At 40.2% G+C, this 12,082-nt stretch overlaps 5 protein-coding genes across 6 annotated transcripts; 3 read left to right on the top strand and 2 right to left on the bottom strand.

Moving 5' to 3' along the window:
• Positions 1-490: 490 nt before the first annotated feature.
• LOC108607833 (non-structural maintenance of chromosomes element 1 homolog) lies at positions 491-1,615 on the top strand. The gene has a single exon (XM_017998893.1). The coding sequence runs from the start codon at positions 491-493 to the stop codon at positions 1,181-1,183; it is 693 nt and encodes a 230-aa protein (XP_017854382.1). The 3' UTR covers positions 1,184-1,615.
• Positions 1,474-2,107, bottom strand: LOC108607834. The gene is made up of 2 exons (XM_017998894.1): positions 1,882-2,107; positions 1,474-1,810 (listed from the first exon to the last, which is right to left on the bottom strand). The coding sequence occupies exon 2, from the start codon at positions 1,808-1,810 to the stop codon at positions 1,625-1,627; it is 186 nt and encodes a 61-aa protein (XP_017854383.1). The 5' UTR covers positions 1,882-2,107; the 3' UTR covers positions 1,474-1,624.
• LOC108607830 (protein cup) lies at positions 1,723-10,955 on the bottom strand. Of its 2 annotated transcripts, none has more exons than XM_017998889.2 (4): positions 10,072-10,955; positions 7,414-7,947; positions 6,098-7,352; positions 1,723-1,810 (listed from the first exon to the last, which is right to left on the bottom strand). In XM_017998889.2, exons 1-4 carry the CDS (start codon positions 10,876-10,878, stop codon positions 1,797-1,799), a joined length of 2,610 nt encoding a protein of 869 aa, XP_017854378.1. In that variant the 5' UTR covers positions 10,879-10,955; the 3' UTR covers positions 1,723-1,796. The 2 variants fall into 2 exon arrangements, with proteins under 2 accessions (XP_017854378.1, XP_033150887.1); XM_033294996.1 differs by having other exon boundaries at positions 6,098-7,349; positions 10,072-10,954.
• On the top strand, positions 2,296-4,331 carry LOC108607831 (serine protease inhibitor 27A). The gene has a single exon (XM_017998890.2). It carries the CDS (start codon positions 2,612-2,614, stop codon positions 3,923-3,925), a length of 1,314 nt encoding a protein of 437 aa, XP_017854379.1. The 5' UTR covers positions 2,296-2,611; the 3' UTR covers positions 3,926-4,331.
• On the top strand, positions 8,462-9,680 carry LOC108607832 (probable galactose-1-phosphate uridylyltransferase). Its single transcript, XM_017998891.2, has 3 exons — positions 8,462-8,480; positions 8,549-8,924; positions 8,981-9,680. The coding sequence occupies exons 1-3, from the start codon at positions 8,462-8,464 to the stop codon at positions 9,636-9,638; spliced, it is 1,053 nt and encodes a 350-aa protein (XP_017854380.1). The 3' UTR covers positions 9,639-9,680.
• Positions 10,956-12,082: the final 1,127 nt, after the last annotated feature.

The raw sequence follows: 12,082 nt of genomic DNA, 5'->3' as shown, positions 1-12,082 counted from the left end.
GGATTAAGGAGTTATAGCCAATTTTCTGTATACAGAAAACTCGCTATATCTCGTCTCCTGTAAAGACTTTCGTCCTTTGAATGGTACGCGCTAAAAGGTCTTGATAAAGACTACGTGTGGACCAAAGGACATTATTATAGTCCTTGTAGTTTCCGAGAAAAGGTGCAATTTGTGATTTTGGGCTGATTTTTGCGACCTACTCCATGCATTTTCTTCTGAAAATGTTGTTCTTCAATTTGTGATATCCTGGTATGCAGATCAATAGATTATATGCCCAGGAATATGAAAATGTATATCCTTTTGAAATTACAAGGATAAGTATGAAAGAAAATTGTCATACGATTATTGTAATGAACGAACTAGCTGAAAGCTCAAAAGAACGACATAAAATGCTCGATCTAGCTATAAACAGGCTAAATTGCCAGTACTGCGCATCACAATTAATTGCGCGCGCCCGATTTGTTTACAATTTGCAATAAATTAAAAAACTATGGATTTGGTCCAAAAAGCATTCCTCCGAGCTTGCATTAATCACAGCTGCCTTGATCTGGAGCAGATTGATGTCATATTGAAACCAATGTGTGAGCATCACGGAGTAACCAAACCTAGTAAGGATACTTTGCGCGATTTTGTTGGTGATATAGCGGCAACCATTAAGGAATTGAAGCAATCTTTGCGGTTTATAAAGCATCCCATCAGTGGCAAGGAGTACCTTGTCTTTGGGCTCACCGATGCCACACCCGATACGCATAATCATCCCGGCTTGACGCCAGAGGAGTGTCAGTATTTTTCCATAATATTGGACAAGCTGGCGGTGCAGGAGGACTTTCACATAGCCTGGCATGAGGCTTACTCTGTGGATTTCAAAGGTTCGTCACGACCACCAAAGAAGCATCGCATGCAGGAGCTGGTGCAGTTATGGACCGATATGGGCTACTTTCTGGAGGCGCAGGATCAACTGTATTTGGGACCACGTAGCATAGTAGAGTTTGAGTTTTATTTACGCTCCAACTATGAGGACACAATCAAGGAATGTGCGCTCTGCCGCCAGCTGGTGCTCTGGGATGTCAAGTGCTCCGATTGCGGGCGAAAGATCCATCGCGAGTGCATACGCAAATATTTAAGAACACGTTCGAATTGCCCCAGCTGCAATAAGAAATGGTGCACACGACTTAGCATATAACTTATACATAGCTTAAACAAATATACATGTTACAATTATTAAATGTATGGCCGCTCCCAAGCGTCCAATTAATGAAATTACAAATGCTTTATTTAATTTATATTTCGTATTTTATAAGCTAATATTTCATGTTTCACTATTTTTCTCATTTCATTTTGTGAACTTCAATTAAAAATTTCAGTATTTTTTTTTTATAAGTTTACGTTTTTTGGGCTTAAGCGTTAACTTTTACATTAGGCTTCTCAAACTTACAAATTATATGAGTGACAATAGTAAAAGTATCAATTTTCTTCTCAATAAATCAAAAAATGTTCAGTTGCCACAGTTAATTAATTATTGTTGGGGCTCTGTTGTTACTCTTTGCTAAACTACTTTGTTATTTTTCTTATATCCTAAGGTGAATTTAATCTTTCACGCTCAGCTCTGGGTTATGTTTCTGCTTTAGACACGACGCTGCGTCTCTTGTTGAAATATATACTCCGCAGCGGCCTCAGCTTCAAGGCGTCGCTTCTTGTCCAAATTCGGTCTGATTAGAAAACGATTGGTGCAATATATGACAGCCGTGGAGCCAATGCCAATGGCCATCAAGCCCACAGTGGTCGAGGCAAATTGTTTAATGAAGCTCATCTGCAAAAAAAAAAAATACAGAAAAATAAAGCATTAGTTAGAAGAATTAAAGTTTATGTCAATGCTCGCACTTTGTGGCACTTGTATTTGTTGGTGTAGTTGTTGTTGGGGCTGCTTCGCTTTCGGCTTTTTGTTCGTTTTTGTATTTAAGTATAAGTGGTTTCCAAATATAAACTCCGCCTAAAAAGCCGATGGCAGTTACAACCATTAACTGAGTTGTTGTTACACCACGCGGACGACGTATTTGCATGGCACAAGTTAAAAATATGAAAACCTAATTTTCTGGCCGACCGGATTGTTACATCAACGCAACGAACAGCTGTTTCAGACGTTTTAATATTATGCAACACTGTTGCCTGGACTTTTTGGTATTTATTAGTATTTAAACACAAAAATATTTTTATCGATCATGTTAGTTTAAATTTAACACAAGTTTTAAATGTTGAGTTTAATGTTAACAAACTAGTTGTGAACAACACTTAACGAAGCGTAGATGACATTGCGAACAAGAGAAAATGAGAAAAAATGAGGGAGAGAGAAAGACTACAGCTAGCACATAAAATTTAACAGTTATGAGCACAGCAGAGAGCGCGCGAGTGAGAACAAAGTCGACTAGCTGGATTTTATTTAAAAATGGCCCGCTGCTCATCAAGAGCTTCAAGTCACTCTCAATAGCGAATTAAACGAACGCGCAGCAAGACGGCAAAAAAAATTGAATATATGTACATTTTATATTTATATAACAAGCAAAAGCTTTAAGAAAGGGTGTGTGTGTGTGTGTTAAGTGTGTTTACAAACAAAATGATAAGCATGAGATATTTGTTGCCTGTATTGCTAATCATTGGGACACAAGCCAAAGCTAATGGCAACTCCATTCCCACAGCAGCAACAGCAACAACACCAACAGGCATTTTTCAAACAAACGCTGCGTCGGCTGCGCTGCCGGCGTCAGGATACGATGACATAGATACCTACGTTCCCTTCAGGAGCGATGCTCATGACAATTTCTCATGGAATCTATTAAAATCAGTGCTCCTGAGCGAGACGGCAACGAAGCGTAATGTGATCATTTCGCCGTTTTCAATCAAATTGGTGCTGGCGCTGCTGGGAGAGGCTGCGGGTGAGAATACAGCGACGCAGCATGAGCTGGTGAGCACACAGACAGACGTGCGTTCGGCAAATAATGTGCGTGAGTTCTATCGCAAGACGCTCAATTCGTTCAAAAAAGAGAATCAACTGCATAATACGCTCAATGTGCGCACCAAGCTCTTCACCGATAATTTTATTGAGACGCAGCAAAAGTTTACAGCAACCCTCAAGCATTTCTATGACACCGAAGTCGAAGCCCTGGACTTTGCGCAGCCCGACGCAGCAGCGCATTCGATCAACTCATGGGCAGCAAATGTCACCGATGGTCGTCTACCTAACCTGCTAACTCCCGAGCAAGTGCAGCATAGTGTTATGTTGCTTACCAATTTAATTTACTTCAAGGGTCTGTGGCGTCGCCACTTTCCCATGAGCTTTGAGGGCGTCTTCTTTGCCAGCAAGCATAAGCAAGAAAGGGTCAATTTTATGGAGCAAACAGATTACTTTTACTATTACGACTCTAATAAGCTAAAGGCGCAAATTTTACGCTTGCCCTACAAGGGTAAGAACTCTATGTTTGTGCTACTGCCACATGCCATGGAAGGCATTCACGATTTGCTCAAAAATCTGGAGAACGTGGAGCTGAAGAGCGCTCAGTGGTCCATGGAGGAGGTCAAGGTGAAAGTGACTTTGCCTCGCTTCAGCTTTGACTATAAGCGTGACTTCAAGGAGACACTTCGCCAACTGGGCGTGCGCGAAATCTTTGAGGACAGCGCTTCGTTGCCAGGACTTGCTCGCGGCTCCGATGTGGCCGGCAAGGTGAAGGTATCAAATATTCTGCAAAAGGCTGGCATTGATGTCAACGAGAAGGGCACAGAGGCGTTTGCAGCCACAGTCGTGGAAATTGAGAATAAATTTGGCGGTGCTCAGACCATTGAGGAGTTCAATGTGAATCGCCCGTTCGTTTTCTTCATCGAGGAAGAGGCAACGGGCAATATTCTATTTGCCGGCCAGGTGCATACACCCTAAAGGCGAAGCAGTTTTAAAATCAGGACAATGCGACTTTTGCAGTTGTGATTTTGCATAATTTATAATGTTTAAAAACAAAAAACGAAGCGGCAATAAGTACGAAATAAAAATATATACACATATTAAATAACAAAATTGAGCAATATTAAATAACAAACTTGAGCATTATTTCTCAATTATACGCGATATGCGAGAGCAACTGTGTCGCGACCTTTGAGTGCATCCGTTTCTTATTTTTATTTAATAAACAATGGCTTTGAATACAACGCGGGTCAGTTGCATAGACACAACGAGAAATAAGCGGGAAAATTTTAATGTTTATGTATAAATACATACGTATTAAAATGTAATCTGTTCATTCTATTTTTAGCAAGGGAATTTCAATTTAACAGTCTATTATAAATAGGGGAATACGCATATCTTTTAATTTCAAAGATAAAAGTTCGCAAAAATACGAAAAATGAATTATCTTTTCTGAATAATCATAGAATAATCATTTTAACAACTAACTATAAAAAAAGTCATTTCTTAAACTACAAAAGCGTGAGCACTGAACATTTTTAAATAAACTACAAATGTGTCAAGCTACAATAAAAATAAAAAATTAAATGAAAGCTATGCTTGTTAAATATTTAAGACTAATTGTATTTTGAAAACCTAATAACTTGACATGCACTGTAGGCGGCGGCAAGTAGCTGATAAAGCTGTTTGTTTGTTTATTTTTTATGAACCTCACTCGGTTCTCTGTTAAGCACGACCGACAGCTAAAAAAAACTAATTTCAAGTGTTGTGTTTTACTAAGCTAAGGGCCTGGGAATTTTGCAACCAATCAAGCGTGCACGACTCGTAAAACCCACTTAGTCTTCATAAATATATGATTCATTATAGACAAGCAAAAAGGGAACTAATTGTCTGACAATTGAAAAATAGTTAGTCTACTCATCGAATCGACTAAGTTTACATATACAATTTGAAAATCATGCTTGGTTAGCTTAGAAGCTTAACGCATCGTAAACAAGTTTGTATATATACTAAACAAATAGTATATGTTTATATATTCATTTTTGTTATCAAGTCTGTATAATCGTGTTAACATAAGTCTTGCAAACTGGTTTTGAAGAATTTTAGAATTATACATTGGGATTACTTTTGATGACCTTATAAACTACCGTTTAGAATAAACAAATAATAAGAAATATACAAGAAATAAAAATTAGGCAGAGTTTGCCAAGATCTGGAAGAATTATTGTTCATTTAACGTAAATGTTATTGTTGCTAAATACAATATTTAGGCGTAAACTTTCTCCACAATAAGTTAAACTTTAGCAGGCTCTTCCGATAATGATGTCAATGAGTCAATGAGAGGTGAAATTTATATTTCGTTTAAATACAAGATTATTTTTTAATTTCAGCAGAAATTTCTGCGTTTTTAAAAGTCTTTAGTACAATTACGTTTTTTTAGTTAATAATAAGATTAACAGTGGGAGATTTTAAAATAAATCATTAAATACGAAGAATTTATTTTGTGTTTTTTCTTCCTATTGTCTTTAAATATTATTGTATAAGTAGCATAATCTTGAGTTGTTTAATATTGACTAACTGAGAGAATGCCTGGCTATGTTATTGAAGAGCTTAATAAATATGATAACGAAGAATGCCTATATAAAGGTTGAGAGTAAAGTATATATAACCCTATGGGTTATACTTATAGTATAATTCAATGAAAAGTACGAACTCGTATTGTAGATCTGATCTGAATTCTTTTGCAGAATAATTTGAAGCAAACTTTTTCGACGATTTCAAAACGCGTGAAGAAATTAAAAAAACCCATAATTTTTATGATTACGATCGATGCTAATTTTATGAATAGATATTTATTGTTGGACTTACCTAAGCCGCCGCCCGTGGACAGCATTGCCACGGACTGTGACTGCGCCTGTTGTTGTTGCTGCTGCTGTTGTAATTGTATGTGTGACTTGTTTAAGTTATTGTGTTTAGTATTGTTGTTATTGTTGTGGTTGTGTTGCTGACGCACGTGCTGTGTATTTTGTTGTGGTTGCTGCTGTTCAGCTAATGAGCTAGCCAATTCATTAATTTGGAAATTCATATTTTCGGTAAAACGACGCGAGGATTGCTGCTGTTGTTGTGTTGCATGTTGTTGTTGTTGCTTACCGGTAATAAGTGCATTAAGCATAGCATTCTGACGTGTTGCTGCATACATGCCGCCTGGTAGCTGAGGACGTGCCTGTTGCTGCTGCTGAGATTGTTGCTGCTGTTGCTGTTGTTGTGGGTGCTGCTGTTGCTTGAGCAACTTGTGTGTTTCCTCCATTTTGCGTTTCATGACAGCATTGCGCATTATAAGATTAGCATGTGCATGCAAATCTTGTTGAGACAACTGCATTGGTTGTTGTTGTTGCTGCTGCTGTTGTTGTTGTTGCTGCTGCTGCTGTTGCTGGCGTGCAGCTAAAGTTTGCTGCACTATGGCCAAGTTCTGTAGATTCTGCAGCTGATTGGCAATCACAGTGCTGGACAGCAGCTCCAACTGTTGCTGATGTTGTTGCTGCTGCTGTTGTGTATTGGTAAACTGCAGCACAGCTGTTATAGCCTCACGATCCATGTTGCTTATGCGTGGATTAGCCAATTGTACAAGCAACCCATGCTTTGAAATCTCACCCTTGGTCAAACGCAGCAGCAAGAGCTGTGTATCCGCACGTCCTAGTATAGCCTTCAATTGCAAGCTGGCCAAGAAGGCAGTTTGCTGTTGTTGCTGCTGCAGCAGCACGTGTTGCTTTTGTTGCTGCTGCTGATATTGTTGTTGTTGCAAAATAAAATTGGATAGCGCATCATTTGGCAGCGTTGGCGGCGGCATTTGTGGCGCTGCAGCTGCTGCTGCTGGTGCCTTGCTCTGAGCTGCATTAAGTGCGCCAATCAATTTTTGGAAATTATCAACTTGCTTATTGTTAACATTTGCAGTAACTTCATTAATGTTATGCAGCGAATTGCGACGCCATTTGGCTTCCAATTGATCCACCGACGGCATTTGATTAATAGCGCCCAAGCTTTTGGGTTGCTCCAAGTTTGCATTAGCGTGGTTATTGTTTTTGTTTAAAGCCTGCTTGAAGAAATCATTTAGAGAGGAGCTTGAGCCGTTCTTATCCGCGCGTTCGCCATCAAAGAAAGACATAAACTTGGAGTTATTGTTGCTATGGTTGTTAGCTTGTTGTTGCTGTTGCTGCTGCTGCTCCATTAAATGTTTATTGTGTTGTTGTTGCTGTTGATAAGCGATGCGACGCTTTTCATCCTTCTGCTCTGTGGCATGCATTTTATTCATATTTTCTGTATTATGATTGTTGTTGTTGTTATCCTGCATGGACATAGACTTGTTGTTGCCAGCCTGATGCCATTTAAATTTATGCTCGTGTTGCTGCTAATTTAAAGTAAATTATTTTAAAATAATTCTTACTGCTTAACATTAAAGCATTGCTTACCTTGTTCTTATGCATTATTGGCTCTCGCTCTTTCAGCTCCTTCTCAGCATGCTTCTCCTTGAGCATCTTCTCCTCAGCCTCATCAAAGCCACATAGCTCAATGGTATCCAGCCTAGATGTTGGTCCACAACTAAACCATTCTGGTTCCTCATTTTGATTTCTATAGCGACGCTGATGATGACGCTCCTCTGCATCTCTGGACTTGGGCTTTGATACAACCAAGAAACCAGACATAACACGCTTCACATAATTCTCATTGGCGCGATTCAAGTCCTCAAGCGATTCATTTGACTTCACGCTCTCGCTCTCAGAGCGATTATTGGGCGTATTGGGGCGTGTGTTTAATTTATCACCATTATCAAAATACTTCTTGTTATTGTTGTTGTTATTATTATGCTTTAATTCTTCCATATGCGAGTTGGACTGATGATTGTTATAGTTGGACATGGGTTTATAGTCATTGTTGTAAGAAGTCCATTTGGTATGTGACAAACGGCCGCTGCCAATGCGTCTTTGGTTAGCAATTGCTGGATCCTATAATTAAATTTAAAAAAATATTTGAAAAGTTTTCTTTTGTCAAAAACTATTATTGTTAACAAGTATATTAAGGCACATGTTTGCAATTATTCATTTTAAATAAGGCGCGCTGTAACGATTAACGATATGTGTGTCAGTTATCGAAAATACTAAGAGCAATGTGCTAATAAGAAGTTCTCTCACTCACACAAACACGTACATGCATGCAAAGCTAACAGCAACAGCTGTCCGAAAAATAGAGAGAGACCGACAGAGAGCGCGCGCTTAATTGTGAGCGCATTTTTATATTATAGCAAGTGCTGTTATTTGCGAATAAGCGCACAAAACACCAAGATTGTAAACAAAAGCAAAATGCAATAACTAAAACGACGAAAAAACTAAAAGTGTGCCAACAACGAACGGCGAGGCGCCAGTTGACATTCTGCTCTAGAGCAACAAAGTGAGAAGAACAGCTAATCACAAACGCGCCCGCTAACTGTAAAATATATAAACAGTTACGTTTACGACGAAAATGCAATTCGTAGCCAGCGGTAAGGCTTATCAGCAAATTTGTCTACTTCAAATTTAATATGTATTTGTATGTGTTTGATTTTTGTAGAACATCAACATCGCCGCTTTAATCCGCTGACGGGACAATGGGTGCTAGTGAGTCCGCATCGCATGCAACGCCCTTGGAGTGGCCAGGAGGAGAAGCCGCAGCTTAATGAACAAGCTGAATTTGATCCAACGAATCCTCTATGTCCCGGCGTAAAGCGACCCAATGGAATGTTAACGCCGCGCTATGAGAGCACCTATGTATTCGATAATGACTTTCCAGCACTGTTGGAGCAAGTGCCGGCGCCACCGGCTAGCGATGATCCGTTATTTCAAGCAGCGCCAGCGCGTGGAAATTGTCGTGTTATGTGCTTTCATCCCAAATCTAATTTGACTCTGCCTACAATGAGTCCCACAGATATATGCGCAGTGATCGATGAGTAAGTTATCGATATGCTATATGTAAGGTCAAATATTTGAATTTAACGCTTTGCAGATGGATCAAGCAGTTCAATGAACTGAGCGTTAAATATGCTTGGGTGCAAATATTTGAGAACAAGGGCGCCACAATGGGCTGCTCCAATCCGCATCCGCATTGCCAGATATGGTCCTGTAGCTTTTTGCCCACAGAACCGCAGTTGAAACAGGAACGCCTGCGCGCCTACTATGCTACCCATGAGCGTCCACTCTTGAGCGACTATGTAGAACGTGAGCTGCAGCGTAAAGAGCGCATTGTCATTGAGAATTCCGACTGGCTGGTGGTGGTGCCATATTGGGCCAGCTGGCCCTTTGAAACGATGCTCATCTCGCGAAACAACAACAAGCGCATTAATGATCTAACCGATGGACAGCGTCATAATCTAGCGTTGACCATCAAACAGCTGACTACCAAATATGATAATCTCTTCCAGTGCTCGTTTCCCTATTCGATGGGCTGGCATGGCGCACCCACGGGACCGGAGCATGCGCATGCCTCCAGTGCACATTGGACACTGCATGCGTTATACTATCCGCCTCTATTACGTTCCGCAACTGTACGCAAATTCATGGTGGGCTTTGAGCTCTTGGCCATGGCACAGCGAGATTTGACGCCCGAACAGGCAGCGCAGCGACTGCGCGACGTTGATGGAACGCGTCATTATCTCAATAAATAGTCAACAGACTCTTATGGGCATTAGCCTTGAATTTTTTACAAATATGTATAGTGTAAGTCCATAATATCTGATACAGTAAAGTCTGGTTTAATTTGTTTACCTAGCACTTGTCAACATGAAAATTGTTCGCCTGATTTAGTTTACTATATAGATAGGCAAGTCAATATACATATGTGTACGACCCTAGGGCGCGGATTCTTATCAGTTTAATCTAAGCACGAGATTAACTTGTGTTCACAATACTATTGTGCAATATGAAAATAAAGTCAACGCTCGATAAATCGGAATAAATACAAGACTAGAATATAGCTATTTTTATACTTGTCCTAATTGTAAATAAATGTAAATCTTTTAAACAATGCGTTTAAATCAAATAGAAGAACTAATCAAGACTGAATTTTAAAATAAATACAAGGCAGGGTACAGGACTCACCTGGAATTCCTGTTGCTGCTGAGGAGGCTGGCTTTGTATAATGGACTCATCAGTTAAGAGCTGTTTGTTTTTGTTCTTGTAGAAAGCAGGCATACACTCATTGTTGCTATTGTTGGAGTTGGTCCGCGGCTTAAAGCTGCGTGTAATTGGTGCCTGGCCAGATTCCATGCCGCGCCAGAGATTCATACGGCGTAGACGTGCCTCCAGCTCAATGTCATCGCAGGTGGCAATGCGTGGCATGCTGAAGCTGAGCGATTCCTTGGAGCGATGCAGCAGCGATTGCATCATGCTATGACGTATGTCAAGCAAATGCTCACGAGTATAATTATGCGGCGCAGCCGTCAAAGGCAGAATGGGCAGGGAAGTCCGCGGTTTGGCCTGGCGTTGATTAGGTTGAGTTTTTGTTGCTGGTGGAAATGGTGCGGCGCCAATGGATACGCTACGCTTGTGTCCAGTAGGCGGCAATGGAGCGGACATGTTTGTACGCGCAGCTGCCTTGGCTGCTGGTGTTGGGCTCAGCTGCAGCTCAGAGCAGGAGAGTTGACTAGAGGGCTGTGTATAAGGCGTGGAAGCGCGTGCTGACAACACCTGCAAGGACATGCGGTCCTGTGGCTCATCTTCATGTTGGTTGTTATTTGCCCGAATTGGTGGCATGGGTATAGCGTCCCGACTGAGCCTAGTATTGGTATCCACCTTTATCAATCGCTCCAGCTTGCGTATAACCATTGGCTTATTGCACTTGGGATGCAGCATTAGCTCCTGGGACGTAGACAGCATTTCCGATTGGAACTCTTCCAACACAAGCATGGTGTTCTACAAAAGTGTTTTTTGTTTGATTTTGTTTAATATAATAACAATTAAAAGATATATAAATTTCGGTTGCGGCAAAAATTTCGATAACTAATATAATTTGCAAAAAAAATATGTGATCCAAGAAAAAAAAACAAATTTATTATTAGCGAATGGCCTAAAACGAATAATTTGTACTGCCAAAACAAAGAATTGGTTACATTAAGCGCTATATCAGCGTAAATTTAATCAAAACTATCAGCTATGTAAAATGAACAGTATAAAAATAAAGCTGCAAGTATATGTAATACTTTTCTGGAAGGGTATGAAATGAATGAAACTAAAAGCAAAGCCACACACAGTTGATCTAGCAATCTGGCTGAATTTACATACATATTTAAAAAACGGATTTCTATCTAAAATCTTTGACATGTATTTCTAATAAACATTTTTGCAATAAAAAAGGAATTTCCAAACGCAGACTTAACACTGTTCCACTAACTGTAAATTACTTACATCGCTTTTGTTCTTCGTTCGCTTTTGCTCACGCCTGTTGCTCTCCATTTTCGTAATGGCCTCTTCAAGAGCATCCTTCAGTTTTGTTGCTGTCAACTTCACATAACCGCGACTAGTAGCTATCGTCGTTTTTAACGGCAACGGCGGGGGTGGGGGCGGTGCGCAGGGATCTTCCCATTTTTCTGAATTCGCCTCGTCATCTTCAGTTTCGCTTGCTGCAGCTGAAGCAGCGCTGCCAGCAGCAACATTATGCACAAGCGGCGCTTGTATGGGTGTAGGAGGCGGCGGTGGCGGAGGCATAGCAAATTTAGTTTTATCAACAGGTGTCAGCACTTGTTCAGTTTCCGCTTGCGATGTTAATTCATGATCCATTACCAGCAGATGGTGGCGTTTGAGCTTGCGTTGATCTTTGGATGATGGCAAAATTTGCATTTCTACAGCGCCAGCGCCATTTTCTTCTTCGATCGTTTGCTTTGAGCTTGACATTTCCACTGCTTGCAGTTGATGTTTAATAAAATCTTAACACGCGATCGTTTTTATAATTACTAAATATTAAAAAAAAACTAGATTTATTTGTTGGTTTAATAAAATTGTCGACTTAATTGCAGTAAAAGATTACACTTTTTGCGTGGTAAAAATGAAAAATCACGTTTCTTACATACGCTTTCGTAGATGCCGTTATACCATTATTCAATCGTGCGCTTTA

Source organism: Drosophila busckii, chromosome 2L (assembly GCF_011750605.1).
Source record: "Drosophila busckii strain San Diego stock center, stock number 13000-0081.31 chromosome 2L, ASM1175060v1, whole genome shotgun sequence".
Classification (NCBI taxonomy): Eukaryota; Metazoa; Arthropoda; class Insecta; order Diptera; family Drosophilidae; genus Drosophila; species Drosophila busckii.
Note: the sequence above shows the minus strand (reverse complement) of the source record. Positions and strands in the feature narration are given on the sequence as shown.

What these genes read in the sequence shown, in the direction of transcription:
- LOC108607833 (XM_017998893.1), top strand. Translation starts at nt 491, where the DNA reads ATGGATTTGGTCCAAAAAGCATTCCTCCGAGCTTGCATTAATCACAGC.
- LOC108607834 (XM_017998894.1), bottom strand. Translation starts at nt 1,810, where the DNA reads ATGAGCTTCATTAAACAATTTGCCTCGACCACTGTGGGCTTGATGGCC.
- LOC108607831 (XM_017998890.2), top strand. Translation starts at nt 2,612, where the DNA reads ATGATAAGCATGAGATATTTGTTGCCTGTATTGCTAATCATTGGGACA.
- LOC108607832 (XM_017998891.2), top strand. An exon ending in ATATGCGCAGTGATCGATGA is followed by an intron (nt 8,925 to 8,980) that starts GTAAGTTATCGA and finishes AACGCTTTGCAG; the next exon opens with ATGGATCAAGCAGTTCAATG.
- LOC108607830 (XM_017998889.2), bottom strand. Translation starts at nt 10,878, where the DNA reads ATGCTTGTGTTGGAAGAGTTCCAATCGGAAATGCTGTCTACGTCCCAG. An exon ending in AGCAGCAACAGGAATTCCAG is followed by an intron (nt 7,948 to 10,071) that starts GTGAGTCCTGTA and finishes ATTTAATTATAG; the next exon opens with GATCCAGCAATTGCTAACCA. An exon ending in CAATAATGCATAAGAACAAG is followed by an intron (nt 7,353 to 7,413) that starts GTAAGCAATGCT and finishes ACTTTAAATTAG; the next exon opens with CAGCAACACGAGCATAAATT.